Source organism: Urocampus carinirostris, chromosome 1 (genome assembly GCF_059441175.1).
Source record: "Urocampus carinirostris isolate Australia breed hairy pipefish chromosome 1, RoL_Ucar_1.0, whole genome shotgun sequence".
NCBI lineage: Eukaryota > Metazoa > Chordata > Actinopteri > Syngnathiformes > Syngnathidae > Urocampus > Urocampus carinirostris.
The window spans coordinates 14,639,539-14,653,555 of NC_142349.1; the positions used below are offsets into that span (position 1 = coordinate 14,639,539).

General features: G+C 41.7%; 1 protein-coding gene across 5 annotated transcripts in view; it reads right to left on the bottom strand.

Annotated features, from left to right (window-relative positions):
- The window catches only part of bahcc1a (BAH domain and coiled-coil containing 1a), an 86,504-nt gene that overhangs the window by 19,945 nt on the left and 52,542 nt on the right, over nucleotides 1-14,017 (bottom strand). For 3 of the 5 annotated variants that reach the window (XM_088327711.1, XM_088327725.1, XM_088327704.1), the window contains exons 3-8: nucleotides 13,677-13,859; nucleotides 4,576-4,701; nucleotides 2,146-4,413; nucleotides 691-805; nucleotides 399-598; nucleotides 157-318 (exon numbers count right to left, since the gene is read on the bottom strand). In XM_088327711.1, coding sequence (XP_088183837.1) covers nucleotides 157-318; nucleotides 399-598; nucleotides 691-805; nucleotides 2,146-4,413; nucleotides 4,576-4,701; nucleotides 13,677-13,859 — 3,054 coding nt within the window. The remainder of the gene's footprint in view (nucleotides 1-156; nucleotides 319-398; nucleotides 599-690; nucleotides 806-2,145; nucleotides 4,414-4,575; nucleotides 4,702-13,676; nucleotides 13,860-14,017) is intronic. The other 2 variants (XM_088327733.1, XM_088327718.1) reach the window with 1 other exon arrangement.

Genomic DNA, 14,017 nt, shown 5'->3' on the forward strand with positions numbered 1-14,017 from the left:
GAAACTGTTACATAAACTTTGCATTACTTATGTTAAATGGCAGTGGTAATCCAAAAAAAGCCATATTCTGTTTCAAGATGGACTGGAGGTAGAAATGCAAATTTGTGATGAAAAAGGTTATACTCGATGAGCTGAGTGGCCTTTATTAGGACATACCAAGGTGGTGGGGTGTAGGATGTGTGGGGGCATCTGTGGGCAGGACCACCAACTGAGCAGAGGGATCCTGGGGCAAAGGTAGGACTGGTTGAAGTGGGCCTGGCATGGCTGCGGGAAAACCCGGTGGAAGATTTTGGTGCAGGGCTGTATGACTTATACCTGCTTTAAATGAAAGATGGCAGTTCAGTATCAAATCAATTCCCAACGACTTGAAAAAACTCTACAAGAGGCCTGGATTTTACCGTAAGAATGTCCTGTCACCCAAAGAGATGGGCTTCCAGTTCTTGGCATCCAGTGGTGGTGAGCAGAATGTGCAGCAGGGTCAGCTAATTGGCCAGATTGGAGGGAAGTCCCGGCTGGGACCATTAGATGAGAAGTAAGGTCCCCATGGCAGCTGTTGGAGGGATGAATCCTTGAAAAATCTACCCTTTCCTTATTATCCCTGCTCGAAGACATCAGGGAAGGCACAGAGTGATGATTGTAACTCGTTAAAAAATACAACATTTGTAAAATGATTAATTTGAATTGCTTTACCTTATATATGAATCTCGTTCTCTATCCAGACACGTCAGACCCATCTGTTCCCCAGTCATCATTTTCCTCTCCTGCTCAGTTGGTGGATCAGATGTATACATTGAGTGCACTTGTCCTGCAGGACAAACATTAGTTGATTAACTGGCTCTCTTCATTCTTGTTTGTCCAGGTGAGGATACATTCCCTTGTCTCTAGCCTTTTTTCAAACCACCAAAGGACTCCATTGGGGGCTTGGCACACAAATACTATGCCGTACTGAATATCAAATAACATTTCTATTTATTTGTAAAGCACTTTTTATCTGTTTGATGCCACTCAAAGTGCTGCATCATAACATTCAGGTAACATGTAATCCTTGGCATTGTCAAGGGTATGATGCCATACTATGACTATAGTTTGGATGAAGGTTACATTTAATGTTTGCTTCAATTTAGTCCACTTGCACTTTCATTTGGGAATACTTAATTTGCGTGTACACGACCTTCACATCAGTTATGTCAGTCTATAGATTGGGCTTGAAATCTTTCGATTTGCTGGTTGTGCAATCCTTTGTACGATCTATTTGCATGAATACGCTTAACTGAACATTTTTACTGGACAGCAGAGTAAGGCAGGAGGCCATTGCGTTGGGGCATGCTGTGTTTATGAGTTTAGAAATTACGTTTTTGGACAATTCGGAATAATTAATACATGGTTAATATGTAATATATAATACATGTGAAGAGACAAGAGTTGACTGTGTTTTTGGATAACCAAATCGGAAGGGGAAAAGCATATACAACGTCATTATGCGAATAGTTTCATCAGTTAATAAAAAACATGCTTTCATTCATGTCTTTCACTACAATCAAATAAGTACTGTGATGTGTCCTCATAGTTTCGAAGTATGCTTCGTTGCTATTTCTCGTGTGAATACGAGTTGCGCCCAGAGTTTTCTCGCCAGAGGCATGCACTTAAACAATTAATGTAGAAATACTACTGTGGCATTTGCACTGTAGAAAAAAAATATTGTGAATCAATTGTCCAATTAATGTAAAGCTTGTTTAGTGAGTTAGCCAGAGTTAGCATATCCAATTTGTTTCCATATTACAAGACCAAGGTACTTTGCAGCCCCAGCAAATAAGAAAAAAAATACAAAAAAATAAATGGAGTGTGCGCATGGGTCATTGGATCCCTTGTATGAGTTTAAATGAATGAAGAACCTTTTTGTGAAATGATCAACGCAACACTTATTATCGGACTATTAGCACCATGAATAAAGCATATTCAGATTTGTTTGCGTGTTTACTTGGCCTTTCAAAACCCAAAGATCAGCCATATTTACTAACCCCCTAGGTAAACACATGTAAGATGCAGGTGACTGAAAGAAAGATAATCTAAGATAATAGCAGGTTTCAAATACCAGTCACTATTTGAAATGGTTTTAAAAATTGGGAGTTGATGTTTTTGGTGTACCTTTCATGGTGGGATGCACCCTGCTGTGCCTGCTGCTGGAATGACCATCTGATGAACGGCATGACGGCTCCCTTTGTCTGGCCACGGCCACTGCGATTCCGACCGGCGGCTGCCGGACTTCTACTTCAGCGTGCCCTGCTTCCCCAATTTCCCTATTCCGTCCACTGTAATCAGAACGTTCACTCTCATTGACTGGACCCTTCCTTGATGGAAGTGTCTGTTTGTTGATCTGATGGGCACAGCTTCCACCAGATTGCCCTGACTTTAGGCTCCCAAGACCACCAAAGGGGGTTTTCTGAGAGAGGAGCTGTGGCTGTTGCTGATTGCTATACTTAAGCAAGCTTTTTATCGAACTGCTTTCTCCTCTAGCTGAATCTTGAAGCTCAGGTTGTGGTTGCTGTTGCTGTTGTTGACTGATTCCAGGTGCAGGTATGGGCTGAGGAGGCTGGTTCATTCTCTGTTGCTGTTGCTGTGCATGTTGCATAGTGCTACTTCCTAAGTCCATGTAGGACTTTCTCTGATCCTCCTCATTGTGTACCATGTGGTGAGGTGGTCTCATTGGCCATTGTGGCAGAGGGGACTGCTGATGGTGTTGCTGCCCACTGTTGCTGCTGTAACCATAACCGGACATGTCCATTTTTCGTTTCATCTCCTGCACTGTCCCCTGATTTAAATCCCCCACAGAAGGGGCATCAGCCCCAGACCGTCCATGCTGTTGGTGCCGAATCCTGGCTACTTTTTGGCCATCTCTTTGTAAGGAGCAGCTAACACTTGAAGCGCTATGCTGGCTCATGTTTTTGTTTCCAAGTGGGGAGGAATTTGGTGGTGGGCCTGGATGGGAACAGTCCCTGTAAGGAGACGTGTTGACGGAATGTGGGACAGAGTGTCCAGTCTTGGGCACTTGTGCCATGGTGGATCGGAACATGTCAATGTCAACAGTACTGTTTACACACTCAACACTGCGTGACCGTCCAACCTGGTGCTGCTTCTGGGATTGTGGTGTTTGCTGTTGTGGTTGTTGAACCGATGGAGGAAGCTGAGTGGTTTGGAGATGATGGTGATGGGACTGCATCCAGTCTGGCGCCTTTTCTGTTTTTCTGTATGCGTGCTGCTGTGGTTGCTGCTGTTGTTTTCTGTGCCAACCACTATGATGTCCGGCACTTCCATTTTTGTCTGTAGTTTTGTCCTTCGCATTTGCGGCTGCACGACCTACAATTTGGTAGTCGGGGTTCCCAAGTGGGAACGACCCACAGTGTTTCTCCCCCGAATCTGCCACAGGTGACACAAACGTAGGCCCTGGAACTTTAGGATCACGTCCTGCATTTGCTTGCCCCCTATCATGGGAGGCAGAGTTACCTGGTGGGCAAGAAGGGGGTGGACAGAAGAATTCAGGGTGGTGATGGTGAGCATGGTGTGAAGGATGGTGTGGGTGGCTTGGGTGAATCTGAACGCAGTGGAAGCCTCCCGGATGTGTATGTGTATGTGGGTGGGGGTGTGCGTGCGAATGTGCCCCTCCCGTCGAGGCCAATTGCAAGTGTGGTGGTACAGAGTAAGACAAAGAGTGGTGGAGTGGTGCCTGACCCCTTTCTAGGCAGTCTGAGGGTTGTTCACTAATTCGCATTTCCCCACTTATCCCTTCTTTGGTGCAGCGGCTATTTCCACCAGAACCCATATGTCGGCCATGACTGTTCCCTCCGCCTCCAATTGTTCCAAGGGGTATTGCCTCTGCTCCACAACTGGACATGGACGACTTAGGCCCAGACACATTTCCTGTCTCTCCATTTTGCACTTTGCCATTGTGCAAGCAAGCACTTAGCGGCTTGCCCATAATTTGTGAGTCCTTTCTGTATTCCATTTGGAGTGAAGCCTTGTGACTCTCCAATGTGCGGCTGTTGACATCCTCCAAAGGCAGTGGATGTTGGGGATAGTGTGGGTTCTGCTGATGGGAGTGTGAATGGTGATGATGGTGATGTGTGGGATGGGTAGAGAGGTGGCTGTGGTGCTGTTGCTGTTGCTGCTGTTGGTGTTGTTGTCTTTCCTTTGCTTCATGTTTGCTACCCGATCTTTCCTTGTCTTTAACATGTCCCACTCCACGCTCCACAGTTCCCTCTTTAAGATTCTTAAGCAGGCTTGCTCCAACACCTGGATCTCTTTGTCTACTGCAAGGCCCCTCAGAAAGTCCTGAGCCTGCCCTGGACATCGGTGGCAGGCTGGTGTTTGTTGAAATGAGAGGTGGCTGTGGTGGCAGACCTCGAATGTAGAAGTTCTCTGAAACCGATTAAGAGATAAAAATAAGACGTTACGCACTGGTCATATTCCTGGTCATCATTTTATACTATAAATACCGAAATGAGATTAGGATATGAAGTACATTGGTCAATAGATTTCCCAAGTTTTGACTAATTGAATAGCAATTATGTGGAGCCTCACCTTTTTGGGTGTCATAGAAACGATGTTGACCATAGAGAACACTGCCGTTGGCATGATGATCCAAGTGGCTCATCGGAAGAAAAGTGTGGGCCAAACTCCCTGAGAATCGAGGATACCCTGCAGCAGCTGAAACAGATAGCAGGGCAGTAAGCATCACAATGTAGTTATCCAAACAAACTCCATATAATCCTTCAGGTCCCATGCAGTTGATTGTGTTCGAACATAAATCGGTAGCGCTTCCACCTGTCATGTTTGCCTTTGCGGCTTGATTTTAGAAAGCAGACAATACACAATTGCAATGGATTTCAAATACATGGTTATTTGTCTTTCATTCTCCCAGGATGACCGTGACACTTTCCTACATCTGATTGGAAGGAATTCATGTTATTTTTTCGGGCATATACTTGCCTGGACATTCTCTTTCATGAAATTCTTCTTTTCCTTTGACCCTGTGCAAGTCTAAACTTTGAGACTGTTCCTTTTCTCTTTGGTTTTGAATGTCTTACAACCAATACCAAACCATGCTCCTAATAAGGATCATTAAGAAAAGTTTTCAACCACAAAACCCCAATTGATAACCGTCTTCCCCGTAATTTACCTTTACTCCTACGACGAACAGGGAGGAAAATGACAGCTGGACAAGCCCAATGAAGGTCATATGTATTTATATTGGCCAGTGCGCAGCCTGATTCTTAAAAGTGCAGATGGCATTGTGCTCATGCAGCAATTGAAATGTGACGACTTTAAACTATGGAAATTGTACTTCTAGTGGATTGAAAATGAAGCTAGAGTAAATGGTCCTGTCTCAATGCTGTCTCTGTGCCCTCTCCTCCTAATGAAAAAACCAAAAAAAACAAGAAGGGCAAACTGGCCTACGTAGTAAGAGATATTTTACTGTGATGGCACATGACTGTAATTACTCAATTTCCCTTATGTAGCCTCCTTCACCTGTTTTTTCCCACCACTAGTTATCTTTTTCCCATACCTCCAATGTTATCCTTCTCTATTTTTGCGGTTATGATTAATAAGCACAAACATTTATGGCAATTTATAAAAAAAATACATTAAAAAAAAGATGGGGAATCCTTTTGTTGAAAACAGAGCGATACAGAAAAAGCTTTGTGGCGAGTCTTTATCCAATATGGGAGAGGGGCTTTTTCTTTAGTGACAGTGTGACTATTGGTAGCATAATCCCTTTTCACAGTGTTGTCTGGCTTTCCCTGATAATGCCAGCCTGCTCAATTTCAGCATGCCCTCCACAGGGATGGCAAGTGTGTGGGGAGGTAGTTTGCTTGGCACAGTGTCACACACTCAGCCATTAATCTGGACACTGCTGCTCTTGCTGCAGGGCAACGCAAGAAGGGTGTTAGCGCTGTCTGCTGACTGCTCAGAGGATTCACTTTCTTTCTCTCCATCACAATAAACAAGTCAGCAGCCACTGAGGGGATTTCACAAAGCGTGCTCCGCTTTCCATGGGAAGAGCAGGAAGCAGAACTAACGGAGCCAAGATATATCTACCGTTATCCAAAAATAGCTTGGTGGACTGAGAGAAGATCGTTGACGAGGACAAAGGGAGGCACATTCAAGAAATGACGAATTAGTAGGGAGCAATTGCGGCAGGGTCAAAGATGCTACCTGGATCGGAATACATGGAGAGGCACAGCGAAGTAACTGGCAAAGTACTTAGTAACATCTGCAACCAGTATGGTATAGAAGTAATCAAATCCTGATGATCCATACTGCAGAAAGCAGCTGAAGATAACGGGGCAAAGATCTTGTTGGACTTTCAGACTATCAAGCAGCTCCTAGGTAACCAATTGGACATAGTGATGGTGGACAAAGAGCAAAAGAGGTTGGTGATAATAATTGAGCGAACCCAGCTGACGCCAACATCAGGAAGAAAAGAAACGAGAAACTGGAGAAGTACAGAGATTGAAAGAGCAGCTTGAACAAATATTCTGTCCATTGCAGTTTACTTGTGGTGTTCTAAAAACCGCATAATGCCTCAGGTAATCGCAGATAGGTGCCTGCTGGACCGCCTGTCAGCTCCACTAATTGAGAAAAAGTGACAGAGGCGATAAGACGTAGAAGGGGGAGGAGAGGAGATGAAAAAATGTTTGCTGGAGGAGGGGCAACACGCCCGTGCATCTCTACAGGTCTGACTAATTGAAAGGAAAGGATGCAAACCAGCTCAGCGGAGTGGGAGAATTAAAGAGGCAGGAGAGGAATGGAGGCGACTACGGGTTGGGGGTTGGTTGAGATTTAAATCCCAATGAAGGAAAGAGGGACAACTGAAAAGGGCTTGCAAAAGCAAAAAAAAAAGTGGTATGTTAAGCCAATGCAGAGTAGAGGTGGGCAATACTAGGGATTTTATTATTGATCCGATCCAACTACAGGGTAGTAACGATAAACACAATAATCACAGGAAGAAGATTTTAGGCACTGAGAATGTTTTCCTTTTTTAAATTAAAGCCCCGGTGTGTAATATTTGTTATTCTGTTCACCTTATCAGAACTGAATCAATTAATGTAGATATAAAATATGTAAAGATACAAGTCAAAAATATTACAAACCAACACATATAGAGAACTACCAAGTGCAATTTCATCACTCTCATCTCATTGTCACCATCATGGATGGCAGAAATAACATCCTGCACACTGAATCAATGACCTCTTTCTGCTAGTGTCATTCTGAAATGGAAGCAGTAAAACATAAAAAGTACAGACCAATGTAACCAATCCTATTTGCACACCACACATTCCAACAGTTGAATAAAACTACACCACACGAACCATTCAAATCGCATCTCAAAAGCATTCCACTCGAAATTTATCCTAGAATGTCTAATGCAATCCACAAACAAGTTTATTGCTTTGCCTCGTGCCATGAGAACACACTGCCGGATTTGTATGTGTGCCCCTTCTCCTTCGACACCATTTGTATCTCCAGGGCAAATAATAAAAACATAAAAACATTACAAAACATTTCAACACTTGGATAAGAATGGAACATGTGCTGAATAAATCATGACATCAGCCCTTACGTGTTTTCCTTAGTAAAAGCAAGAAAATGAAATAAAAAAACAATATCAAATCTGAACGGGCTGAATGTAAAGCGAATTCCTACATCAAATTTATATGATTTAGTTTGCCTGCTGCTTACTCATGATTGTTCCCTCATTTCCCTCGGATGAGCCTGGGGAGTGTACCCTGCCTTTCGCCCTAAGCCAGCTCCAGTTCACAGACAATCCTAATGAGGACAAGCAAGGTAGAAACTGCAGGGATGAATAACGGCATTTTTTACACTGGCTACTTGACATGAAATTGTCCAGGCTTCACCTACATATACAGTTGATTCACTGTACTTCTCTCTACTTCTAGGTGGAGTGACGCAGCTAACTAAAACGGGCTGTGATCAGCATTCAATGCTCTCTGGCCACACACGTCTTTTACATTAAAACCAGTTTTCACATCTCATTATGTTAGAATAAAGCAAATCATTTAGCTGAAAACACAATGGTTTGTTTGATTATTAAGTTTTTATGATAACTGCAATACCGCAGAGGGCCATTTTTTAAAAGTTTATATGATAAAATATGATAATACAAAAAATAACAAATGTTTAAATTAATACTTTAGCAAGTGTGAAAAGGAATCAAATTCACAATTAAAATGTTCACTGTTGTTTATGGCGATTCTAGGACTCTCAACAAGGATCTGATTCATCATAGTACTGCACATAAAGGTCTTTGTAAGGAATTATATTATTCCTTTGCTCTTGACTGGACTGCTGAACTTGGAGAACTGGTGTCTGCTCACAACACTAGCTCATAGCTTTGGATTTGGGATTCCAAAAACAGGAGCACATTGAAATTGTGTTTTCTCTGCTTATTTTATAACCCATCTTGTCATTCATTTGCATTGTCACTGAATTTTAAAAATGATTAATTGCCAGACTTTAAATTCGGGTACAAAATGGATTTAGGTTGTTTCTAAAATCCTATTTAAAAATGCAAATTTTGCAATTAACAATAGATTTATCAACCAAAATGAAAATGGATGTCCAGCCATTTAACTAAAATAGAAATTAAACAAGGTTACTAAACCAATATCAACCAAACTTAGAATGTCTCTTTTTTTGTACTCTTCCTTGTGCTTTGTTACACTCGTTTTCGGTTGCACTAAACACTACAGCGACATGTAGTGGTCATTTGTTACACAGTGTCCCTATAATCTGCACATTAACACAGAATAAAGTGTTCTGAGAAGTTGCATTTATTTCTGTACTTCACAACCACAACATAGTCACTGATGTCACAGTTCCCGGGCATATTTTATTGGCAGCAAAATCTTGCGAGTCAAATTATGATTAGTGGTGTGTAATGTTTTAAGGAATTGTGACCAAAAAAGATAAAGTTTATGTTATATGTTCCATCTTGAATTGCGAATTGGCCCAAATTCAACAGACTTGACGCTTGCTTGGCGATCTTTCTATCAGCAGAAGCAACCCACGCACAGACATTCACATAATTTTGTCATCTTTTTATGCATCCTGGGTGCGTTCCACTTCTAGAACTCAGAAAGAAATCTTTAATGCATAACTTTTATTTCTCTGTGGCTTGGCAGGGGAGGCAACCAAGCACCCATCTGACAGTAGTGTTTTCAATAAACAGTCAATAAAACCGCTTAAAAATATAGGCAGCAGGGGATAGGGTGGTCGAAATTATTTGGTAATGCACATCTGCATTTTATGAAATCTTATGACATCTTTACATTGTTAATCCACTTTATTTATTGAAAGGTTCATGTTACATATCTTCTTGAAACCTTCATTTGAGCAAGTCTGCTTAAACTCACATGGGAAAAAGCCTTTTTCAAACACAATAAAAAAGTCATTCTGGGGAATGTTATAAAAGGGACACCCACACCTAAGAAAGGGGGCGCGATACTCTGGTAATTGCTTAGAGCTTTTTGATGACTTGCTTTCAATGCAAAACACGTAAAAAGACAATATGCAATTATCTTGAGGAGAGAAAAGCTGAATACGGCTGATGAACAGCCTGGATTCAATCATACACTTAGTGCATTATTATGCTATTAAACTGTAATAAAGAAGTTTCCATTGCTTACCGAGTAATAATCCTGCTCGTAATCACCTCCATTACTTTTATTTGGCTTGGCATGTTCTACTTTAACAAAAGAATGAAATATTTTGGACAAGCAAACAATAGAAAAAAACACTGTTCAAGTTCAACATTTCTGCTCTGGAAGAAAATACTGAGGATTGAAGACAGAACACAATGTTTTAATATATGCAACACTTGTGTGTTTACAAAAGCTTTTAGATTAAATCCTGAAAATTAGAAAAGTAGTCCCTCTTTATTTCATCATCCATAGCATATTTATTGTAAACCTTTCTCATGGCCAAACTCGAGCATTTTAAAGGACTTTTAAAGCCGTATTTTCTATTTCTACAGAACCATTAACAGTGATAGGCATTCAATTTTATCTCATCATCACACTATCTTTACTCAGGGTGCCACATTGTACAACATTCTAATGGGACATTATAGGATAGAATTCAGCCAAATCAATGTTGTACAATGTGGGACCATGAGTATAAATAGTGACGATAGCCGGACTACTTAAACTACTGCAAAACTCAATCATAACTCACCACTTCTTTCCATCATGGTCCCTGACTGAACGATCATTACTGTCATACACAATTGCACTTGAACATTGACTGATTTAATGATGCTGCTATTGAGTTTTTATGGTACCATGTCTGCACTTTCATTTTTTTGTGTATACGAGGTTATCTATGGGTATCGAGTTCTTAGCTATATTTATTCTGAATATGTATGGATATTTGTATTTTCTTTTTATATGACGGCTGGATGTTAAGAGGGGACAGTATGAGAGTGTGATTGTGCCAACTGTGTTGTATGTTGCAGAGTTTTGGAGCCTGAACGCAGATTTGAGAAGGAAATTAAATGTTTTTGAGATGAAGTGTTTGAGGAGTGTGTTAGGAGTGACAAGACTGGATACATTGAAAAATGAAATTGTGAGAGACAGAACTGGAGTAGTGGTAGAATTGTGCCAGTGTGTGGATAAGAGAGGACTCGGTTGGTTTGGACACATGAAGTAGATGGATGAGGAGCGAGTGTTAAAGAGGACCTACAGAGCAGAAGTAAATGGAAGGAGACCAAGGGGAAGGCCGCGATTGACTTGGATGGATTGTGTCATGAGTGCACTACAGGAAAGGGGTCTAAATATAATAGAGCTCTTGTTCGTGATAGGAAAGAGTGAAGAGGTGTTGTGAAAGGATAGTGGATGTTTTCTAAGGGATGGGCAGGGCACCCGTATGATGCGGCAGGGGTAAACCAGTGAAAGCTGTCGCGCACTGCTGTTGAAGAAAAGAGTGTGTTGTGTCACCCTGAACCGAGTGACATAGCCGCTTTCTTGTGTCGAAGGGATGAAAGCATGACTTCTTGGGTGCCGAGGTGCTTAACTTGTTTGGGTGTTTGGGCATTTGGGTTGGCCGTGGTCGAAAAATTTGTGTGTGTGTTTTTTGCTATTATTCCCTTTTGTTCTTTTCTTTGAGAATATTGTCAGACATTAAACTGGTCCGTGGTACAGAAATGGTTGCAGACCACAGGCATAGACCATATGAATTAGGTCTATACTGGGGTGGGCAAACCTTTTGAATCACAGACCACATTGGGTTTAATGATGTCAACTGGGCCAGGCCAGGGAAAAAAATATTGATCTGATATTTTCATGTATCTGCTGATACAGAATGTCAATCTGACACGTTGGCTTTTTTTTCTAAAATGCATTTATAAATGAATATACATGCAAACATTACTTCTACATGCTACATTTCATTTTATATTTGTTTATTAATAGACACATTTTGTCAAATTGATTTTGAAAAGCTCGGAATTAAAGCACGATATTCTATAATACGTGTTAAAAACTCAAAACACAGAAGACGTTTTTATATTGCAATGTTAGTGTCAGACAGGACGAAAGGAAGACTGAGATCACTTGCGCTCGTTTCTTGGTTTTATTGAAAGGAAGGAAATGACAAGGTGGGATTCTTCGATCCGTTGGTTGGCGGATTGACGGAATTTGACAGGCGGGTGAAGGCTTGGCGGGAATGGTCGCGGACAGGCATAATCGTAGTGTTCGGAAAATAGTTCAGGAGTCAGACGGGCAGGGCAGATTTACAGAAACGGGTCGGCAACGAAGATCAATCAGAAGAGAACAGGGAGCAGGCAAAGAGTCAGAGGTACGGGCTTACTGAGCTGAAGGCAACAGGTAGCGTGAGTACAATCCAACAAAGTGTAACTGGAAGCTGGGGATTTAAATATACAGGGTGCGCCAATCAGCTGTCCTGGCTGTTGGCGCCAAATCCTGAACACAGGTGTTCCCGATCCGGGTGATTGTGACAGTTAGGTTATTTGATTATGCTTTATGAAAATATATTTATATGGATGGGGGACACAAAGGGACCCCGGGGACAAGATCGGCACCAAAACAGCGACAAATTGTTGTTTGTAATAGTTTTTCAAACTTTTTGATTGGTGCGCTGGATTTAGAGCCTCATGGGCCATAGTTTGCCCAGATCTGGTGTCTACTGGCATAAAACTGAGTGTTATTTGGCCCGGCTAAAAATGAGCCACTAAATTCAATTTCTTTATTTTTTTCTTTTAAAAAAATACTGTCAATACTAAGGATTTATATAAAGTATGAATCGGCTGCTTACTCTGCAGAATTAAAGTCACTGGCTGTCATCTTACAACGCCACTTGTTATAGATGCCCAACCTAAATAAATTGGTTTCCCTGTGGAATGTTTTAGTCCTTTCTGTCTCTATGGCAAAAATGCTCCTGATGAAACTAGAAGCGCTACATGAGCTATTTTCTCTATATCAGTGGTTCTCAACTGGTCTGACTTGAGGAGCCACCATCCCACCTTAATTGCAAGCCGCGACCGAAATCAAGAAATTAATAATGCATTTACACAAAAGTTTTTTTGAAAAAAAGTTTTTAATTATCCATCCATCATTGTTATTTGTTTCTTTTTTTCTTGTGGAGAATCTACAAGGTGGATTCCATTCCTATCTCACACAGCGCTCGGCGGCGCGCTTGGCAGCAGTACCGTCGGACCCAGAGAAGTAAGCAAGAACGCGCGGGCGAGTATTTGGGTGGGGAGAAAAAAACAGGCCACCTCCTCCTGAGTCCTTACACATGAAATATGAAAATTCGGGTTTGCTTCAGGCTCGGTCCCTCAAATCAAGTTGATTGGTCAGGCTCAGGCTGGGAAAGGCTTTAATAACGGGTCGGGTTGGGCTAGATTTGTAAGGCCTAATTTTACCTCTAGTGTGATCAAGCTGAATAAATGTGAACTGGTCAAATGATCCACCATTTTCTCCATCTCTAGCTGGCTTAAAAACATATTTTACTCGTTACTTACACAATATGGATCAGCGTTGTGTATGAGAAGAGAAAATCACACATGAAAGTGCTACAAAGTGGCTCACACAATCTACGTGTGGCATCGATCAAAAGAACATTGAACTTTGATCACTAAAATAAATCCGCAATCTTGCTGCTTGCACATACTTTGTGCTTATTTGAGATTTTACCATCTAAGACATTTTTCTATTATTTGGCTGGTATAAACTAACATGAATTGGCTACACAGAAAGGACTCTATAGTCAGGATTTGTTATAACAGCAGCCTCCCGGCATATCTTGGTCTAATGTATTTGTCCTGATGCACCCGTAGGGGCGATGACGTATCACATTAAACGCCATACAGACTAATGCCAGCTACTGTAATTCACAAGAGAAAAAGTACAATGGCAAAGCTAAGCCATTGGAGCAAGCATGTGGGCGTCATTTTCAAGCTAACTTGCTTTATTCTTCGTTTATCGAGTCTTAAGAGAAACATGGCAACAATTTCAAGCATTTCCCTGCACTTGACTCGTAATTCAACCACATTTCAACCTTAAAAAATCAACATTAAAATTCAATCATTTTCAGGGATTTCAAGCAACTTTACTAACCCTGACTTAATGATGACATACCTTCGTGCGAGTGAGAGAACCATATTTGCGATGTGCTGGAATGGGGTCCCCCCCTGAAGGAGGGCGAGGAAGGCGAAGAAGGCGGCCGGGAATGGTGAGATGGGTGGGAAGGGGGCGAGCCCAGACTGCTGGCCAGAAAGGTCCCCATGAAGGAGGCGGAGGAATTTCCCATCAATCCGCTTCCTGTATGAAGGAGTGAAAACAGAATTTTTGATTTGTGGTCAATTGACGAACTGAGGAAAAAAAACATGTTTGACAGCCTTGCATTGAAGAGGAAACAAACGGTTTGGACATATTTGTCATGTAAAATGCTTGATCAGTCTTTATGATAAACGGATGAC